The 18470-nt window shown below is 39.9% G+C and overlaps 2 protein-coding genes across 2 annotated transcripts; both read left to right on the forward strand.

The window, feature by feature from the left end:
* Positions 1-3688: 3688 nt before the first annotated feature.
* spon2 (spondin 2) lies at positions 3689-11230 on the forward strand. The gene is made up of 6 exons (XM_022760224.1): positions 3689-3793; positions 5088-5357; positions 5769-5992; positions 7609-7800; positions 8271-8457; positions 10924-11230. Exons 2-6 carry the CDS (start codon positions 5123-5125, stop codon positions 11100-11102), a joined length of 1017 nt encoding a protein of 338 aa, XP_022615945.1. The 5' UTR covers positions 3689-3793; positions 5088-5122; the 3' UTR covers positions 11103-11230.
* A 3803-nt stretch (positions 11231-15033) lies between these two features.
* Positions 15034-17706, forward strand: LOC111232667 (transmembrane emp24 domain-containing protein 11-like). The gene is made up of 5 exons (XM_022760287.1): positions 15034-15364; positions 15900-15991; positions 16173-16298; positions 17081-17227; positions 17342-17706. Exons 1-5 carry the CDS (start codon positions 15235-15237, stop codon positions 17489-17491), a joined length of 645 nt encoding a protein of 214 aa, XP_022616008.1. The 5' UTR covers positions 15034-15234; the 3' UTR covers positions 17492-17706.
* Positions 17707-18470: the final 764 nt, after the last annotated feature.

Genomic DNA, 18470 nt, shown 5'->3' on the forward strand with positions numbered 1-18470 from the left:
TTTGTGTTGCAACAGTTAGTTTATATATCAATTAGTTGATCAACAAAGAAATGAACTGTGACAAGTGGGCTAGTTCAGTCTTTGGTCTCTTGGTGTGAAGATGCAAGTGTCTGATTTTCTTGGAATGCCTCAAAAACGCAAAACATAAAACCGTTTTTTTGGAATTGGTCATGTCCCATATAAACACATGGTTGAAAAACACTGGGAAACCAGTTTGTAAACAAGCCAGATACATCGATGAATAATGACTAAGGTAATATGACCTCTTTCTTCTGAGATTTATTCTGCTCACACAGTCGTTACAACGACTGCAATATATAGGATAATATATAGGATGCTGACAGTATTACCACCTCCGTCCCACAATAAGTACCCATATCCTCAACTCCCACCACAGTTGCGGCAGACATGTGCCAGACTCGCCTCTTTGGCCCCAGTCCCGCATGGTGTTTCCTGACCTATATTCTCTTAGACTTTCCTCTCCCTTGGTATTTACAGCTTCCTTTCAAACACATGACTGGACATTTTCCTACACAAACATTATCAGCTCAAACTGGTACCTCCTTGTTTTTAAATCAAGACCATCAGTCAGTCATGTGCTGAAAAAATAAGGCAAAATAGGCCAGTGTGCACGTGTGATATTGGTTCATCTCCACAGCAACACAAGAGTGAATAATATAATAACATAAGCTGAGGCTGTGGACAGTGTATGCGTGTGAGTGTCACATCTGTTGCTAGATCACCAAGAATTCCCAAACAATAACAGGGGACAAGACAGAAAACTGTATTGAAGTGTCACTTCAGTGCAGCATTCACCAATAGTCAAACAACTAAATATTAAATATTTCTATAAAAAAGGTACAGAAATGATACTGTACAGGAAAACAGGATAAAATAAATATGGACTTCCAATGAATATACAGATGAAGAGTATGTGATATGGTCAAAAGTAAAAAGCCAACATGACAGAAAAAATCCTGAAGGTGCTCAGAATAATAGAAAGTTGAAACATTTATAATTCCATGACAAGTGAGCAGACTTCATCTAGTTGAAAGCTCCAGAAGCAGTGTGTAACTGGACCTTGAGTGTAGATTGTTTTGTGTACTGGCAGGTCTACCTTTGTACATGTAATTAAGATATTTACTACTGCTACTACTCATAATAACTTTACTTATACTTTATTGATCCCTGTGGGGCAGTTCAGCTCTCTGGGGAGGATGAGGGCCAGAGGTCAAAGACAAACAACAGACTAGGAGTTGGTTGAGATTCAGAGGCTTAATCCATGACACTGCAGCAGTGTGGATGTCTGTAGCCACAGGGATATAAAGGATCTCTCTATTGACCATGGCACCGTGCACCCTTTTAAGGTGTGATATGCATATAGGGATGAAGTCATAATGCAATGTGTTAATGCGCATACCAGGTACATTTGGTACCTGTGAATCCACTTCATGAATTAAGTCAGCAGTCTTCTGTGCCATAGGGAGCAAAACTGAAAACCACTCACTTTTGCTCTACTACCCTCGATAAAAAAAACTGAACACAGTGTAGCACTGTTCAGTGTGCAAGAGTTGTGAAGGCAGTGACGAGTTAACTTTCCTTTTTCAAATGTCACTGACTGAAAGCAGACTGGAAGTCCAAACAATAAATCCTGGAAACTGAAAGAAGTTGAGTGAGGGCAACTGGTCTGTGTGTGTGTGTGTGTGTGTGTGTGTGCGTGTGTGTGTGTGTATTAGTTTGTGTTTGTAAGAAACGTGACCATATGGAAATCATTAGATGTGGGCTGATTCAGCATGCTGGCATATTTGTGTGTTTGCACGTGAGCATGTAGAATGTTGACTGCCACCACCTCCAGGTTCAGTAAGTCAAACACCACACCCACAACCCCCCTGAGAGAGAGAGAGAGAGAGACACACACACACACACACACACACACACACACACACACACACACACACACACACACTATACTATACTGACCAATTATTAGTTATAGAAGTACAAAACTGCTTGCGTAAGTTGTCCAGAAGGGACTTGCAACCCTGGCCAATGTCCAACTCCTGAAGAGGGGACCTCTATTAGCTGTAGTGGAATTATCTGTATCTGTTATCTTCGTATGTACTTGTGTCCCAGTCAGTGGTGAACACAGACTGGGACACAGACACAAGGCTATCTTCATGCCTTTCATAAATGGATCATCATCCATAACCAATTGCTTCTAACTCTCTTGGAGAGGGGCACTGCACAACAGGGTTGGTTTTAACACTGTGGCACAGAAAATGGGAGGGATTTGTGACTCACACTGAACCACTGACTCCTTGCAGTCACAAACGAACCCACTACGCTACTGATTGCGCTGAGAGCTTTAGTTATTGGACTTCAAAATTTACTGAGCCTTATAAGGATCAAACACACATCCTCAGACGTTCCAAGCAGTCCTCTAACATATGGACATATTTGGTCAGAGATACTTGACCACCCTTTCTGAAAGTTCATCTGGTCGTTGGATTTCAAAATTCACCAAGTCATCTGTCATCAAATCCTTGACCTCAAAACTTCTCAAAAGTCTTCTTTCTTGACCTTCAAACTTCACTAAGTTACCTGAGGTTTGAGCCCACAACCTCAAAATTTCAAAACAGCCCTGTAACACTCTGAGCCATTTGATCAGACAGCTATAAGCTATATTTTTGGAGCCTTTGAGTCTTCCCTTTGTCTCTCCGTGTTTGACTTCAATATTCACTGAGCCTCATAAAAAAGTAAGAGGACTGCTCTGGAGTCTTGAGGTCTTGGACTTCAAAATTCACTGCAGACTCAGGATTGAACCCAACACCCAAAATAAATATTCAAAAGCTCCAGGAAATAGGGGTAAACAGTTGAAGCCTGCACAGACCAGAGTACTATGCCTCCACACCGCTGCTACTGCCCATACAGGCTCAGGTACTGTAAGAATCCAAGTTCATTACACACCTGAAATTGCCTGTCAAAAAAAAAATGTGTTAAGGTGTAAGGTTTCTGCAAAAATCTGACTCAGTGTCATAAAACATACCATTTCTTTCTATCTTAAAGTCTATACTTCCTCAACATTTTGTTGGATAATGCCTTAATTTGCCTGACTTTATAAGCCCCTGAAAAACACATCAAAGGAGGTATGCAAATCGACTGTGTCATAGGCAATATAACTTCCTACATGAGTTAAAAAACAGCACTGGGACTGGATCTAGCTGCTCAGCTGTGATTCAAAAACCTCACCAAGAGACATTTAGAGAGTTCTAGAAATACATTATAAGCCTCATTAGTCATATTTGTAGGTATAGAGAGCTACAGTATCACACTGTGAAATGACACTCTACCTATGGCGCTGCACAGGACCCCTGGCGGTGTATCCAGAACTGCTGAACACATTAGCAAGTTAATGGGGTACTTATAAAGAGCAGGAGAGAGGAGGAGGAGAGTGGCAGAAGGATAGCCAAAGTCAAAGGGCATGAAGGGGGCAGGGAAGTCATTGACGAGCAGATAGAGAGGCTGAGAGAAAGCATTTAGCAAGTTGAGGAGGGGAATGGAGCAAGAGGGGGAAAGGGGGGAGAGACCGGGGGAAAGGAGGGAAAGAGGGAGAGGAAAGAGAGGGGTGAACCTCCTGAAAGACATAAATAGGCGAAAGAGGACTTGGAGCCTCGCAGTCACTCTTCCCGACAGCCACATCCACTGCTCTCCTCTCCCCTTCTCCTCACCTCCAGCCCTCCTCTCCAATCATCTGCTGCAACCCTTAATTCATCTGGAACCCTGAGCAAAACCAGTGAGTAGTTACTGCACCACACCATCATGTTGTTGCTACACAACAGTACAGATGTACTAACATTTAGAAGACTGCATCACTCTGCACAAATTGATGGCTGTTGACAGTTATATTACGGAAGGTTACCAAACTTGCATGTATCAGCGCTTTACGCAATCATACCGCATGTAAGTGACAAGAGATTCAAACAGAGAAAACAAACATGTGACAGTGAAGTGCAGATATAACAGAGTTTATATGGATGTCATGTATTATAGTTTGGAAGAATTAGTGTGGCAGTAAAATGCAAACATCTGCTGATAAATGTTAAACACATCTGGCTCTACTTTTGTGTTAATATGTCAGCATGCAAGGGTGTGCTCCACATTAAAATAGTACATTTCCCTCAGGGGAACCTTTAATATCGGGGCTCTTTATTGGTCAAGGACACATATTAGTGTCAAGATAATACTGCTAAGTGAGGGACTGAGTGAGAAGACCCACATCACTTAAGAGTTATTGAAAGAGTTCAAGAAGGTGGCAAGATGAATGCCAAGTTACTGCTCCCTCTCTGGAGAATTAAAATATTGGATAGTGAGGAAGATATGATGAGATATCCAAAGTTAGAAAATTCAGATGGCATAGCTTTATTCTGTTAAATAATATCATCGAGACAGGAATGTAGAGCTCACAAGGCTGCAGCAACAACATTTCACAATTTGTATTTTAACTGATGTCAGATCTCCCTCTGCCAATCCTGCATTGCTTAAATTTGAGTTTACAAGTTTAAACAGTGGAATATAAACAGTGCAAAGGACTTCCGTGAAACACATTCCCTCTGACTCACATGCCCCACTTGTTAAACCCAGCAGTGATGCTGCTGCCAGACACTTTGACCTTTTCTCCAATTCTCCTTGTCAGTCTTGCCATGTACCAGATCTTACAGGAAAAGGACAACCCCAAGCACAGATGTCAAATAACAAGAAAAATGGTAACTGCACATCAGAATAGTGCAAAGCTTTTAAATGCACAGGCACAGAGGGAGTTAATGTGCACAAAAAAGAGTTAAGAAAAACCTATTCAACAAAAGATTATTAGTTGAATCTTTAGAATAAAGACATTTATGGCAAATATTGGTAAACATGCTCTACATCAGATCACCTTGGGACACAGCAACAGCAGAGCAAAGAACACTAAGTATGTAGTACTGTATGTTGTGATTACAACTGTACACATTAGCAGCTGGAGGACTCAGTTTGATGTTACTACTTACTTCTCTCCTTTCTTTGTATTCTCTTAAATATATCTCATCCAGGTCCTTCATCCTTCCCCAAATCAGCCCCCATTATCATGGACATCACAAAGAACATCCTCCCCATCTCTGAGGCACTTTACCATCTGATCGTCATGATGCTGACACTGGGCCAAGGCTTTCATTCAATGCCTGTTCCTACTGATATCCCCATGTGCACGGCCTCAGAAACTGCCCAGTACAGGCTAACGTTTACCGGCAAGTGGACTCAGGCAGCTTTCCCTAAGCAGTATCCAGTCTACCGTCCCCCTGCACAGTGGTCAAACCTCATTGGTAAGTGCAGAGTTGAACTGCTTTTTGTACAGATTATTTTTATTAGAAGCAGATGTGGAACAGTATTCTGATTGGTTGCGTAACAGAAAGCTAAATATTTCTCCTACTGACCCATTGCTCAGTGCTTGAAACTGATTACTAAAAGCAGAAGAAGCCATTGAAGAGATAAATGAGCATAAGATTAAATCTCCTTTCCTTTAGTAAATTTACAAAAGATACATCAGATTGCTTTGAGGAAATAAAGGAAATCTTCTCAATTATGCACCTAACATTAGAACAAATATAGTCATAAGGCTTAGTTATTATCAAAAAACCTTCCTTTAATATCCCTCTGCAGAGTTACACATAAACTGCTAATTGCAACATCTATCTATGATCCTCTCCTATCCCTCTCTCTCTCTCTGCTCTTAGGGGTGACCCACAGCTCTGACTACCACATGTGGCAGCGTAATGAGTTTGCCAGCAACGGAGTGAGGGAGTTTGCTGAGAAAGGCGAGGCCTGGACGATCATGAAGGAAGTCGAGACGGCCGGCGAACGCATCCAGAGCGTTTATGGGATCCTCTCCGCTCCTGCTGTTGTGGGAGGAACAGGCCAGATGAACACTGAGTTTGAGGTCTTCGCCAGGCACTCCTATGTAAGTCACTCAACACCTGGAATCCTTCAGTCTGAGTCAGGGCATTAAGTACATCGGACGCCTTTTGCTTGGTCAGTATGTGTGACAAGGTCGTCTGATGCTCTGGGTCACAAGTCTTTCTTGTGAATCCTTCCATATTTACTATACTTCCGCAATCTACAACAGTAACGACATTTTGAGCGCCTTCATCTCAGTTTTCCCTTTCAAATAAGTTTTCTATACAAGTGGATTAAACTAGATATGTTTAAAATATGCTTGATTGCTTGTTTGCCCTTGTGAACTGTGTGGTGAGGTTATTTCCACTGAGGATGTTGCATTGCCGTGTCACAACAATATAACTGAATAAAATATTATTATATTACCAATAGTAATGACAGCCAAAACTATTAAAATTGGACCAAGGACAAGTCTCTTTTTAGCCAGGCAATAACTTATAATACCGCTACTTGAAGGTTATAAAAAGAGTAATATTATGAGAAAGAGCACATTATACTTTTTTAACTAGGTTGGTGCAGCAAAATTGTTAACACTACCATAAAACCAGCTCCAGACTTTTTTTTCCATATGCTGCAGCTTAAAGAGAGCTTCTAAAACGTAGCAAGCCTAATTTATGTCTCTACAAATTATATAAAACTCTGTAGGAGTTGGCTGTTAAACTTCCTGCTGATGAGTCCCTGGCTAGGTCATAAAACTGGGGACACATTTGACACTATGTTAGGCTTGGACAAGGGACGAGACAGAGTTGGGAGAAAAGAGAGGGAACGGAGGTTTGGTTTGGAGGTGAGAGAAATGGAAAAAGTCCAGTTGGAGACTGAAGATGTTCACCAGCTCAAAACAAACTATTCTTTAGCACTGAAATAACAGCATGCGTGTAAGGGGATGGGTAAAGTATTGGACTACGAATAACCAAGGATGATATTTGCTTCCAATTAAAAACATTATAGCACAGTGAAATACTTAGTCATGTGATATACACATCACATATGGTTGATTTAATTGGTAAATCCACAAATTTTACACATCATATGTGAAAAAAGTTGTAAGAACTCTTTTGTGGCTCCAGAAGAAGCTGTGCAAAGCATGACAGATCCCCTCGAGTAATGTCACTGGAGTCTGTACTGTTGAGTCTGAAGACTACAATAAAAAATGTAATAATCTGCAGTTGTGTCGTTAGAAAGAAGCAAGCTCACCAGACCTCTGTAGCATTGCTCTGCTTGAGGCTAGCATCTCAAGGCTATATTAGCCGCTGCTAACATAAAACTTCCACATGTTTGACAAAACTTTCAGCTGTTGAGATGAAATGTAGGTAATACTGATGCCAGGTTTTCACAAGGGAGAAGAATGCATGATAATATTTAAAGATAATATCTCTGGTCTGTCTGCATCGAAATCAATATATTTTAACTTTCCATCGTGAATCCAACAATTATTTGTTAAACCACAGTCCTGACAAACAAATCATATATGGCCATAAAAATAACCCTTTTCCATTCTCTTTCCCATGTCTCTCTCTTCTTCTCTCTCTCCTTATCTCCAATCTCACCCACCCCCTTATTTCCTCCTCTTTCTCTTTACGCTCCATCTTCCTCCCCATGCTTTACTTCCTCCATCTGCAGCTCTCATTTATCGTGCGTATCGTTCCAAGCCCAGACTGGTTTGTGGGTGTAGACACTGTTGACCTGTGTGATGGCGACCACTGGAAAGACAATGTGTCGCTGGAGCTTTTCCCATACGATGCAGGAACTGACAGCGGGTTTACCTTCTCCTCTCCAAACTTTGAGACCATCCCGCAGGACAAAATCACACAGGTGGGTCAATCTAAGCCAAGAACAACATTGCATGAATCAAAACCCACAAATCATAAACCATGTGAACACAGAAATGAGCTTGAAATTGTGCATACACGTTATGTTGCCTACAGATTATTATAGGATTTGAAAATCACCTAAATTATGCAATATTCAACTGCCAGCTGCTTAAAGTCACTCTGGAAATTTGACAATCAATTTAATCACAGAAGATTAAATAAAGATTAGCACACTCCGTTAGTACACCCTTTGTGTTGTGGACATAACACATAAACTTATCATCTAAAACTCAACAGCAGAAGCACTGCAGCACACTACTCATACATCAAAAAACACTTTGATTATAATGGATCAACTTATTAACTGCTATTGCCACTGTGCTATAAAGTGTGACAGCCCCTTATGATCTCTACCAATACATCTCCATTTATCATCAACTGTAATTCATCGTCCATTTTCCCCTTCCATAGATCACCGCTTCCTTCCCTAGCCACCCTGCCAACTCCTTTTACTACCCCCGCCTCAAGCAACTCCCACCCATCGCCAAGGTAACGCTTACCAAGATAAAGAAGACCAATCAGATCATGAGCCTGCCAGTGGAGCCCACCCAGTCCAACCAACTGCCAACAGGAAATGAGATTGAAGACAAGCTCATAAGTAAGTCTGAAGAACACAAATACTCTGAATCTCTACCTTTGTATGTGATTGATTAGATACTGATTGAAAAAAGTCAAAGCCTGACTCACCCTGTGGGTGCCTTAATGTGCTGTGCTATGGAGCAATGTCTTAAAGAGCGGGTCCCCATTTGCCTTTACTGTGCATAGGCAAAAGGATGCACATGTGCAAGCCTTTGGGCAATGCGATGTATGTTACCAGTTTAATGCTATTGCACTCAATAGTTGAGGGCAATAACGTGCAAAGAAGTATTGCAACGCACAAACAAAGGCAGTGAAGACAGCAAGCTATAACTGTCCGCTAATACTATATAGGACACCTTGAAGGAAAAGACCAAAATGTTCAATTGCAAAACTAAAATACTGTTTTTCCAGGTATAAGACAAAAAACTAAAAATTAATACAAGCTCTTATACATAGCCAGCAAAATATGCTGAAATATAGATTAGTGAGATCAACAGTTAAACAATATACTTGCAATATTCCACCATTTCTACCCTAAGGTGCCTTTCTCCATTCTGCTTTACACATTTAAATGGAAAAAAGATATATGTTTTATGTTGTGCACAATACTAGGAACTTGTTTCTTTTGCTGACTCAGATGAAAGCATTTGCAAACCATTATAGGCCACACACAAACTTAATTACTTCCAACCAGAAACCAGAGAAGCCAAGCGAGTGGAGGGCATCAAAAAATGCCAGGGGCACATCTGGCATCCAGTGGAAAAGTCTAAAGATGAGAGACGGAGAAAGTGAAAGAGCATTTTAAGAAAACTGCGTCGAAATTAGGTACAGCAGCGTTTAGGTCGTGATTCAAAATGGGATACAGACACATATGTTTTAACAAGACCTGGATCCATAAGTTGAATCTGGATTTACTTAATGTTAGTTCCCAGACTGTTAAATTTTAAGACTCCCTGTTGTACAGATTAGTTGTAACAGTAAAACAGACTAAGTGCGAGGACGAATAGGAAGACAGCTTGGAAAAATAAAGATGAAGAGTGTGTCAAACTACAAGTAAGGCCAACAATGCAGTAGTCAAACAACCTGCCTGTGTGACTGATGTTCTTAAATGTGACAGGAAGGGAAAAATAACCTTTTATAAAAACACAATTCACCACAAAAAGTCTAAATAGATGACTCGACCAGGAAAAAGTTTCATTAGGGGGGAAAAAAGGAACAGATAGCGTGTCAGCCTGGCAGTAGAGCTGACAGTGCGGTAATCAGATTCAGTGTTGAGAGTGACTGTAAAGGTTTGACTCAGCATCACAGACTACAAGTCCGTTCCCCTGACTACCCATCAACAAACAGCAGAGAGGGGCCAAGAATCTGTTGGGGTTTCCTGCCCTGCTCCCAGTGCTCCATTCTACCCCTCCAACGGTTTATCCTTCCCTCGTTCCATTAAAACCTTCATCTCTTTTATGCATTCTCCTCAGGGGTTGTACAAAAATTTTCATTACAGATTAGCATTCACCTGTTCTAGATTTTATCTGTGAAACACAGCACTGATATAAAATAAGATGAATTAGCATTACATGCAGCATCTTATCAAGTTATCCCTCTGTCTGTCCTTAATGGACACACAAGCTGAACAGAGATGTCAAAATCAGCCTTTACTTGACGTGCATGTCCCACCCCTCCATCCGTCCATCCATGCAGCTTCCGTATTGCCTCCCATCCTTCTGCTTTTCTACTCTTTAACCCACAGTGAAGTCTGTGATACATATCAGCTGTACACAAGGTCACAACAAGGTTGTTTGAGGTAGCCCGGCAAGTTCACGATGTTGGAAAGGGAGAGTGAAAGCAATAAAGAAAAAAACATGATATAACATAAGATTTCAATGATTGCATAACAGGTTAGCTGAAAAATGAACGAAAAAGGCAGCTGCCTTTCCTTGAATTACAGCTGAGGTGCATTTTTGCAAGGCACTAAATCTCTATCTGCTATGGTGGATTTATTAAGTGATACCAATGTTTACTGTAAGGAAGGGGTATACTGACTAAGAGCATGCACAGTCAGCAAAGACTCAATAACGGAACGTAAAAAAAAAAAGAAAAAAAGAAAAACAGAACTGCAATTAAGTCTCCTGCAAACACCAGCAGCACAGCCACTGCCAAGAATCTATAACGAGAAACTATGGGTTCATAAAGAGCTGCACACACAGCATGCCATCATTTACTGGAATTCCCTTTCATTATTTTATTACTTTTTAAAGCCAAATAATGGTTGAAGAGTAGGAATTTTCCTGGTTATGACTTATTCCACTCCTTTCCATGCAAATCTATAAAAGGAAACTTACAAATGTCAATACAATGAACACAGTATTTTCAAAAAGGAGGTAAAACACAAGAGTGCATGCACAAGAGTTAGAAAACAGTAACTAGAAAATAACAAACCAAACCTAAATGTTAATGAAACTATAATGCCCCCCCCCCCGTCTCTGTGCAGATACCCCTCTGGACTGCGAGGTGTCAGTGTGGTCGCCCTGGGGCTTGTGCAAAAGCAAGTGTGGAGACTCAGGTGTGCAGCATCGCACACGCTACGTCCTCATGCATCCGGCAAACAATGGAGCACCCTGCCCCCTGCTGGAGGAAGAGAGGAAGTGCTTCCCAGACAACTGCTTATGACTAGGCCAGGAAAGGAGGGAGAAAAAAGAGAGGAAGGAGAGGAGAGACAAGAAAGAGAGGAAAGCCAGGAAAGGGAGGAAGGGACGAAGACGGAGAAACAACAGTAAAAGGTCCGCGGTGTATTCCCATGAAGCATAAATATGACTAACCAGACTCCCTTCTTTCCACCCTGGCCATGGCCTCTTTCTGTGGAAATGACTTATGTACTGATTGATAGTCTAACTATGAAAACGGGAGAGTTGGACTAAAAAAAAAAAAAGTCTCATCCTCAAGTCACACTGACAGATCTGACAGTACTAGAGAGGTGTAGTTTGGCAGAAATAGCTATTAGACACCAATTCAGTTTTGACAGGTTATCAAAATTGTGTGGGGATAGAACAATGCTGTTTTAGACACAGCCATCAACTAAAAACACATTTTCACATTATAATTGGGTTTGGTCTGACATTTCTGAGGATCATATTCACATTCACATTTGTTTGCCCACGGTGGATTATAACTCCCAGCAGCTTTAATCTAACGGATTTGGAAATAAATCTATATAAATGACACTTATGATCTAAAATCCTCATATCCAAGAAATACTTAACAGAAAATCCAAATACTATCAGTTCCATTAGTTGAATCAGTCCTACTCTATTGCAGCATTCAAAACATAATGTTTACAGAGACATTGTGGTTATTTTCCTGAAGACAAAGAATATATTTATTGACAGGATTTTAACCTGTAGTGTACAGTATATCAAATCTGATAGTAATGATTTGTATTCCTTTATGTTACTGAGATATTAGTTCAATACAGAGGTTTTGGTAAAAAAAAAAAAATCCTAAAAATGTACAAAAAAATGTATGTTTTCTGTATGGTCAATAAAGTGTAAATATCTTTTAAGAAAATGTCCTTGATGAACTGTGTCTTCAAGAAAGAGATGGTCCTTTTGAGAAGGGAGGATATTTGCATGTTTATTGTTGAACTTTACATGATTCCTATAATCATGATTGATTTTCAAACAAGAAATTTCCATGATATGAACTAAAATCCTTCTTTCCTGATGCCTCTGCTCAGTGCAGCGTATGACCTTCAAATCTCAACCACACATTTAGACTTACTTACATTTGGGTTCCCGAGGTAATATTACAAACACTGGGGCTGCAGGATCAAATTGAGTACAGAGAGAAATGCTTTTAACTAGATGACCTGGATTTAGGCCCCAGTGTAGGCTCAAACTCACCCTGATGAAGTGTTGGTCATAAAATGGATAAAGGTGCTCACCAACTATTTAAAACAATTCACCAAATGTTGATTTAGATCACGAGACCTGATATCTTATAGATCTCACTTCATTCTGTAACATCCAGTGCTGCACATCCCACTATGAAGCTAGAGTCCCATTTAATGGACAGAACAGACACCAGTAACATGTAATGTGAAACAAATAAAAATCACTTATGACCCCCAGCCCCCTTTCCCACCTACCAACAGAGAAACCACGCTGTAGATGACAGATTGAATAGCAATAAGAACTAAACATCTGGTGCATGAAGAAGCTCCTTCCGTTTGAAATGACGAGGGAGGGGAAAATTACTGAGCAGATCCAGGTTCTGGCTTTCATTAACAGTAGTTTCATCAGCTAAGTCTGAGAGTGATGAGAGGTAAGTACATTATATTATGAACAATATATCACAGGGAGTATACATTCAAAACAGAGGTTTACTGTTATATAATCCAGGTTGCTAAGAATTTGTCTTGGTATGTTCAGGATTAACAAAAACTGATATAATGTCCTCCAAGGAAATAAAGTTCTTAACATATGACAAAGATAATATAGAACAGTATAGAACTCTAAGATCAATACACTCACCAAGAACTTTATCAGGAACACCTGTATAGCTGTTTTTTCATGAAATTACCCAATTAGCCAATCATGTAGCAGCAGTGTAATGTATAACATCATGCAGATACAGCTCAGGAGCTTCAGTTAATGTTCACATCAAACATCAGAATGGGGAAAAAATATGATCTCAGTTACTTCAACCGCAGCTTGATTGTTGGTGCCAGACAGGCTGGTTTGGGTATTTCTGAAACAGCTGACCTCCTGTTTTTTCACACACAACAGTCTCTAATGTTTTTATTCAGATTGGTGCAAAAAAACAAAAAACATCCAGTGGGCAGCAGTCCTGCAGACAGACACGCCTTGTTCAGGAGAGAGGTCATAGAAGAATGGCCAGAATGGTTTCATGCTGACAAAAAGGCTACGATAACTCAGATAACTACTGTTTGCAACTACGGTAAGCAGAAAAGCAACTCAGAATGCACAACATGTCGAGCCTTGAGGTCAAAAAGCACAAAACCACTGTCAGCCAAGAACTGAAATTTGAGGCTGCAGTGGGCATAGGCTCACCAAAACTGGACAGCTGAAGACTGGAAAAACATATCCTATCCTGATAAATCTGGATTTCTGCTGATGCAGAAATAGGGTCAGAATTAAAAAATTCAGCATGAAGTCATGAACCGAACCTGCCTTGTGGCAACAGTTAAGGCTGGTGGTGGTGGTGGTGCAATGGTGAGGGAAATAATTCCTTGGCACACTTTAAGCCCCTTAATACCAATCAATCATGGTTCGAATGCCACAGCCAGTCTGAGTATTGTTGCTGACCATGTGCAGCTCTTTATAGCCACAATGCACCATCTTCTAATGGTTACTTCCAGCATCTGCAGCTAACAAATTTGCAGAATTTATGTCTCAGCTTGTGGAATCCATGCCACGAAAAACTGAGGATGTTTTGAGGGCAAAGGAAGGCCCTACCTAGTATTAGTTTATTGTATATGTATGAAGAGAGAGTGTATGTTGTAGAAGTTTTCAAAATATCACAAAAGAAAATAGCGCATGAACTAACTGATCATAAGTAGCAGTAGAATATGGTATTGGTAGTGCCAAATGGCAGCGAATTACAAATTATTAATGGTAGTTTTCATTAGAATATATGTTTGGAATAAATTAGAGCATTAGACTGAGGTTTGCAGACACTACATAAATCCAAGGTACTTTAAAAGTGAATCTGTTACTTCATGGCAGGTATAATAAACATATTGATTTAGCATTCACACTTTCTGTAAAACCACTGAAGCGTGGGAGGAGAGGGAAATCTGACTCGTTGCTTACTTTAAGGATGACAACTTTTGCAGACACTAAATATGAGAAGGGTTTATTCAGTGTGTGGGTGTGTTGGGGTTTACTTCATAAGTGATCTCATCTAAGGTAAGCATATGGCAACTATTGTATGTAATGGTTTGGGTTTCTGAAGGGCTCTGGACTGTTTTTTTGTACTGTAGTACCAGGCAATGGCACTGCTAACCCTTACTATTTAAAAAGGTTAAAAGGTGAACACCATATTTTAAAAAGGACTAGAAAATCTACAAGGAATAAGAAATACACCTATAGGGCACATGAAAAGCGCATTTGTCTTATTTGTCAAGATTAAGCATCAATCATTACCTTTTTTACATAGTGCTCATCTATATTCTCATTCTACAACACCTTAAACGGACAATCAAAGCAGACAAATTATGGATTTGTAACTTATTCTCCCTGCGTTTTGTTGATAGCTAGTGGGCTCTCCCTTCGGGCATGGTTCAGCATCTGTCACTTTTGATATGGTGTGGTAATATGCAGAGCAAGCACTTGGCCCAGTGTTGGAAACAAAATAAGTAGATATTTTCTGTATAGTGACAATAAAAAGCATGGCATGTCCCAGAAATTTGTTTAAGAAGAGGAGGAGTCACTGCCGTATCTGGTGCTAGTGGTCAGTCCCTGTCAATCACTAGCCTTAGATATCTTGCTATTGGCTATTGGTTAACCAGTCACAACACAACCAGAATGTCTCGTCGCACAAAGCAGCACCTGTGAATTTCTCACACTCAAACTGTCTCCCTTACAGCCCTCCACTTGTAAGATCTGCTATAGGACATGGTTGTGTGGCTATAGTCGATGAAAAATACCTCAATCTTGACACAGAATTTGCAGATCTTAAGAAAAAGAAAAGAAAAAGAAAAAGAAAGGCTATCGGAACTACAGGCCAAACATTTGGTCACTGGCAAGGGTATTGTAATCTAAAAGCTCATTGTTAACTGAAAATGGGTTTTCGAGGCATTGGCTTTCTGCTCCAGTGTTACCTGATGTTGGCAGCGGCGATGTATTTCGATCTCGGAGAGCAGGAGGAAAAATGCATCATTGAGGAGATTCCTGAGGACATGCTGGTGACTGGTGAGTACTGGAGAGGGAATATTCCTCCTGAGTGTTGTTTACAATCCCGACAGTAGGAATGAATCTGGAATTAGATTTTGTAAAGTGTATTGTGAATTGCCATGTGACTGTTGAATCACACAGTAATGTTATATGCACTTTCATTATATTATGTCTTATTTCAGTGCAAAAGCCATTTATGACTTGACATTTATACTATACATTTCCACACTGCACATTAAGTAGTGTCTTCTTGAAAGCTGATTTGTTCTGTGCTTCAACAACAACAAATAGTCACGGAAACGTAAAGAAATGCAATTTGTCCTACAATGGGAGACGGAGAGAAATGAGTGTTTGTATACTTGGGTAACATGTCAAGTAGTGTATATTAAATACTATATTATGTATAAACATTAAATTAATTTTAATGAATGAAATTCATCATTTCTTTTCTCTCACAAATGTTATAATCTTTAGTATTGCCCTTGACTACAACTATGCGAGTTTGTGCACATGTCTATATATGCACTCATGTGTGAGTGTCTCTTACCCTCAGGTTATTTCTTGTTGGAGCCATGGGATTCGAAGGCGTTCACCCACTCCCCTCACTTTGGCGTCACTGTGACAGTCAGAGATCCAAACCATGAGGTACTGCACTCACAGGAGAGGTTTATCACCAAGCAAACATGTGCTGGCTGTTGAAATCAAACCTAAACAAGGACAAAATGAACACTGAACAGTGCTACTGAATGCTAATACTGCACATCTCAATTTTGTTGACTCATAGCTGTAGAAATATTGGCTTAACAGTGTCTTTCCTTCTCCCTAGGTTGTGATGTCCAAACGCTATGGTAAATTTGCTAAATTCACCTTCACAGCTCACGCCTCTGGTCAGCACTACCTTTGCTTCCAAACCAACTCCACAAGGTTTGCAGTCTTTGCTGGGGAGAGGCTGGTGAGACATGTGGACACACACACAAATCATTTTAAAGAGAGAGAAAAACGCAGCAAAACATACAATACTGCAATAATAATACAACATTATATCACAAGTTATTTCTGTGAATTGCATGACGGTGTCCCTTTACACCTCACTGTAGCCATAGTTTAAAACACACTGATAACGTTAATTACTCCCATTGTAAATCTAGAGCTAAAACAATTAGTCGATAACCGATTAGTCAATAATCAGCAACTATTTTGATAATTGATTGATTGTCTGTATAATTTTTCAAGCAAAAATGCCAATTATTCTCTAGTTCCTGCTTTTGAGTTATGAGATTGAGCTGTTTGTTTTATGTCAGCAATTTCCAACCTGAGGGTAAGGGCCCCTCCTATGGGTTAATAAATCTGAGGGGTTCATGAGATGCATAATGGATAGATTTAAACTCATTGGGTCCGAAAAATGTATTCAAATCTGAAAAAATGACGAATTTAGAGGCCAAATATCTAACTTATTGACCTATGACACCTGTGATGAGGGGTCACAGGCAGACACTGCTTTATCTTAAGAGGTAACAAATGTAAAGTCTTTGGAAACATTGTGTTATGTGACAGTAAACTAAAAATCTTAACATCCTGAAGTGCCTTGAATTTGATGGCAAAATCCTGGTTAACAGGACATTGTCACAGGCATTTTTTAAGACTGAAATCAAGAAATAACTGGTCAGATTAATCCATAACGAAAAAAACATCTACAAGCCTAGACAAACCCCCCCCCCCCACTGTGTTTTACAGAAGCTACATTTGGATGTTCAGATGGGTGAGCACACAATAGACCCCAACACTGACAAGACTAAAGACAACATGGAGACACTGGAGAACAGCCTCAGCCACCTAATAGATCAGATGACGTACATCGCCAGCCAGCAGGAGTACCAGAGGGTAAATGAGAAGTATTTTCATTGAGTGTTATCATTCACCCTGAAGTGACCTTTCAACAACAGGAAGATTTAATGTCTCTTTCCCCCATCTTTTCTATTATCTACTCTCATTCAGGAGAAAGAGGAGGTGTTTCGTCAGATCAGTGAAGACACCAACAGCAAAGTGTTGTGGTGGGCAGTGGTGCAGACCTCGATTCTGTTATCAGTTGGTTTTTGGCAGATGAAACGACTCAAAGACTTCTTCGTTGCCAAGAAGCTGGTCTGATGATGACTTATGACCCGTCAACAGTGTTCACCTTTTTGCATTGCCCACACCTCTCCCAATGCTTAGCACTATTATATTGTAACCTGCAACATGCCCAGAAATACTACAAAGATTAAAAACTGTCCAAATGCCAAAAAGATGGTTATACAGATACAGGATATAAGGGTGAAGACCCTGTGTGTAAAAAATAAAAGTGCAAGGATGTAAGAGTTGGACGATTGTGTCATAGTGTGTTTTTGTATCATAAACATGATAATAAATTCAATTCAATTCAATTCACTGGCAAATTGACAATATTGGCAAAAGCTAATTGAATTGTGTTCCTCTTATTCTATGTTAATTTCTATTGCCTTTTAAATGGTAAGCACACAGCAATCCATTTCATTTGAGTTCAGTGTAATTTTAGGTTGGGCTAATATCAACCCACACTTGTTAAATAATGTTTTAACTTGTTAAAGTAACATTATAATCATGGTTATTTGGCCCCGTTATAAGCTGTTCCACAGAGAAAAGAATACTAAATGAATTTAAAATTTGAACAAGAATTATTTGGTGATTACTCCTTATTTTTCAGCACATGAGCTTTATATATAACTTACCTTCATACTTCAACATCTTGAATAGTCTTGAAGTCACAGCCATGTAGTGTCAACTACTAGCTAACAGCATACTGAAAACCTAAGCTAAGAACTGACGTCGTTACTTGCTAGGACGTCGTTACTTAAAAAATATTATTGTTGAGCTGTGACGCGACTTTTGTTCATTAATTAACAGAGAACGGGTAAGCCTATAATTAGGTGCCATAGGTCAAATAAAAAAAACTAGTTTTGTGACCAGTTACTGGTACAGACTTAAGAACTTTGCTTCTACAGATCCGTTAATTGACGTTAACGGCAGCTAAGTTAGCATTTAGCTTCACCTGCAGCGGGACATCCGGAGTCAGGTAACATGCTAAATCTATTCTACATGTAGCTGACTG

The sequence above is a fragment of the Seriola dumerili genome, unplaced genomic scaffold (assembly GCF_002260705.1).
Source record: "Seriola dumerili isolate Sdu_G_001 unplaced genomic scaffold, Sdu_1.0 BDQW01000331.1, whole genome shotgun sequence".
In the NCBI taxonomy this organism is placed as follows: Eukaryota; Metazoa; Chordata; class Actinopteri; order Carangiformes; family Carangidae; genus Seriola; species Seriola dumerili.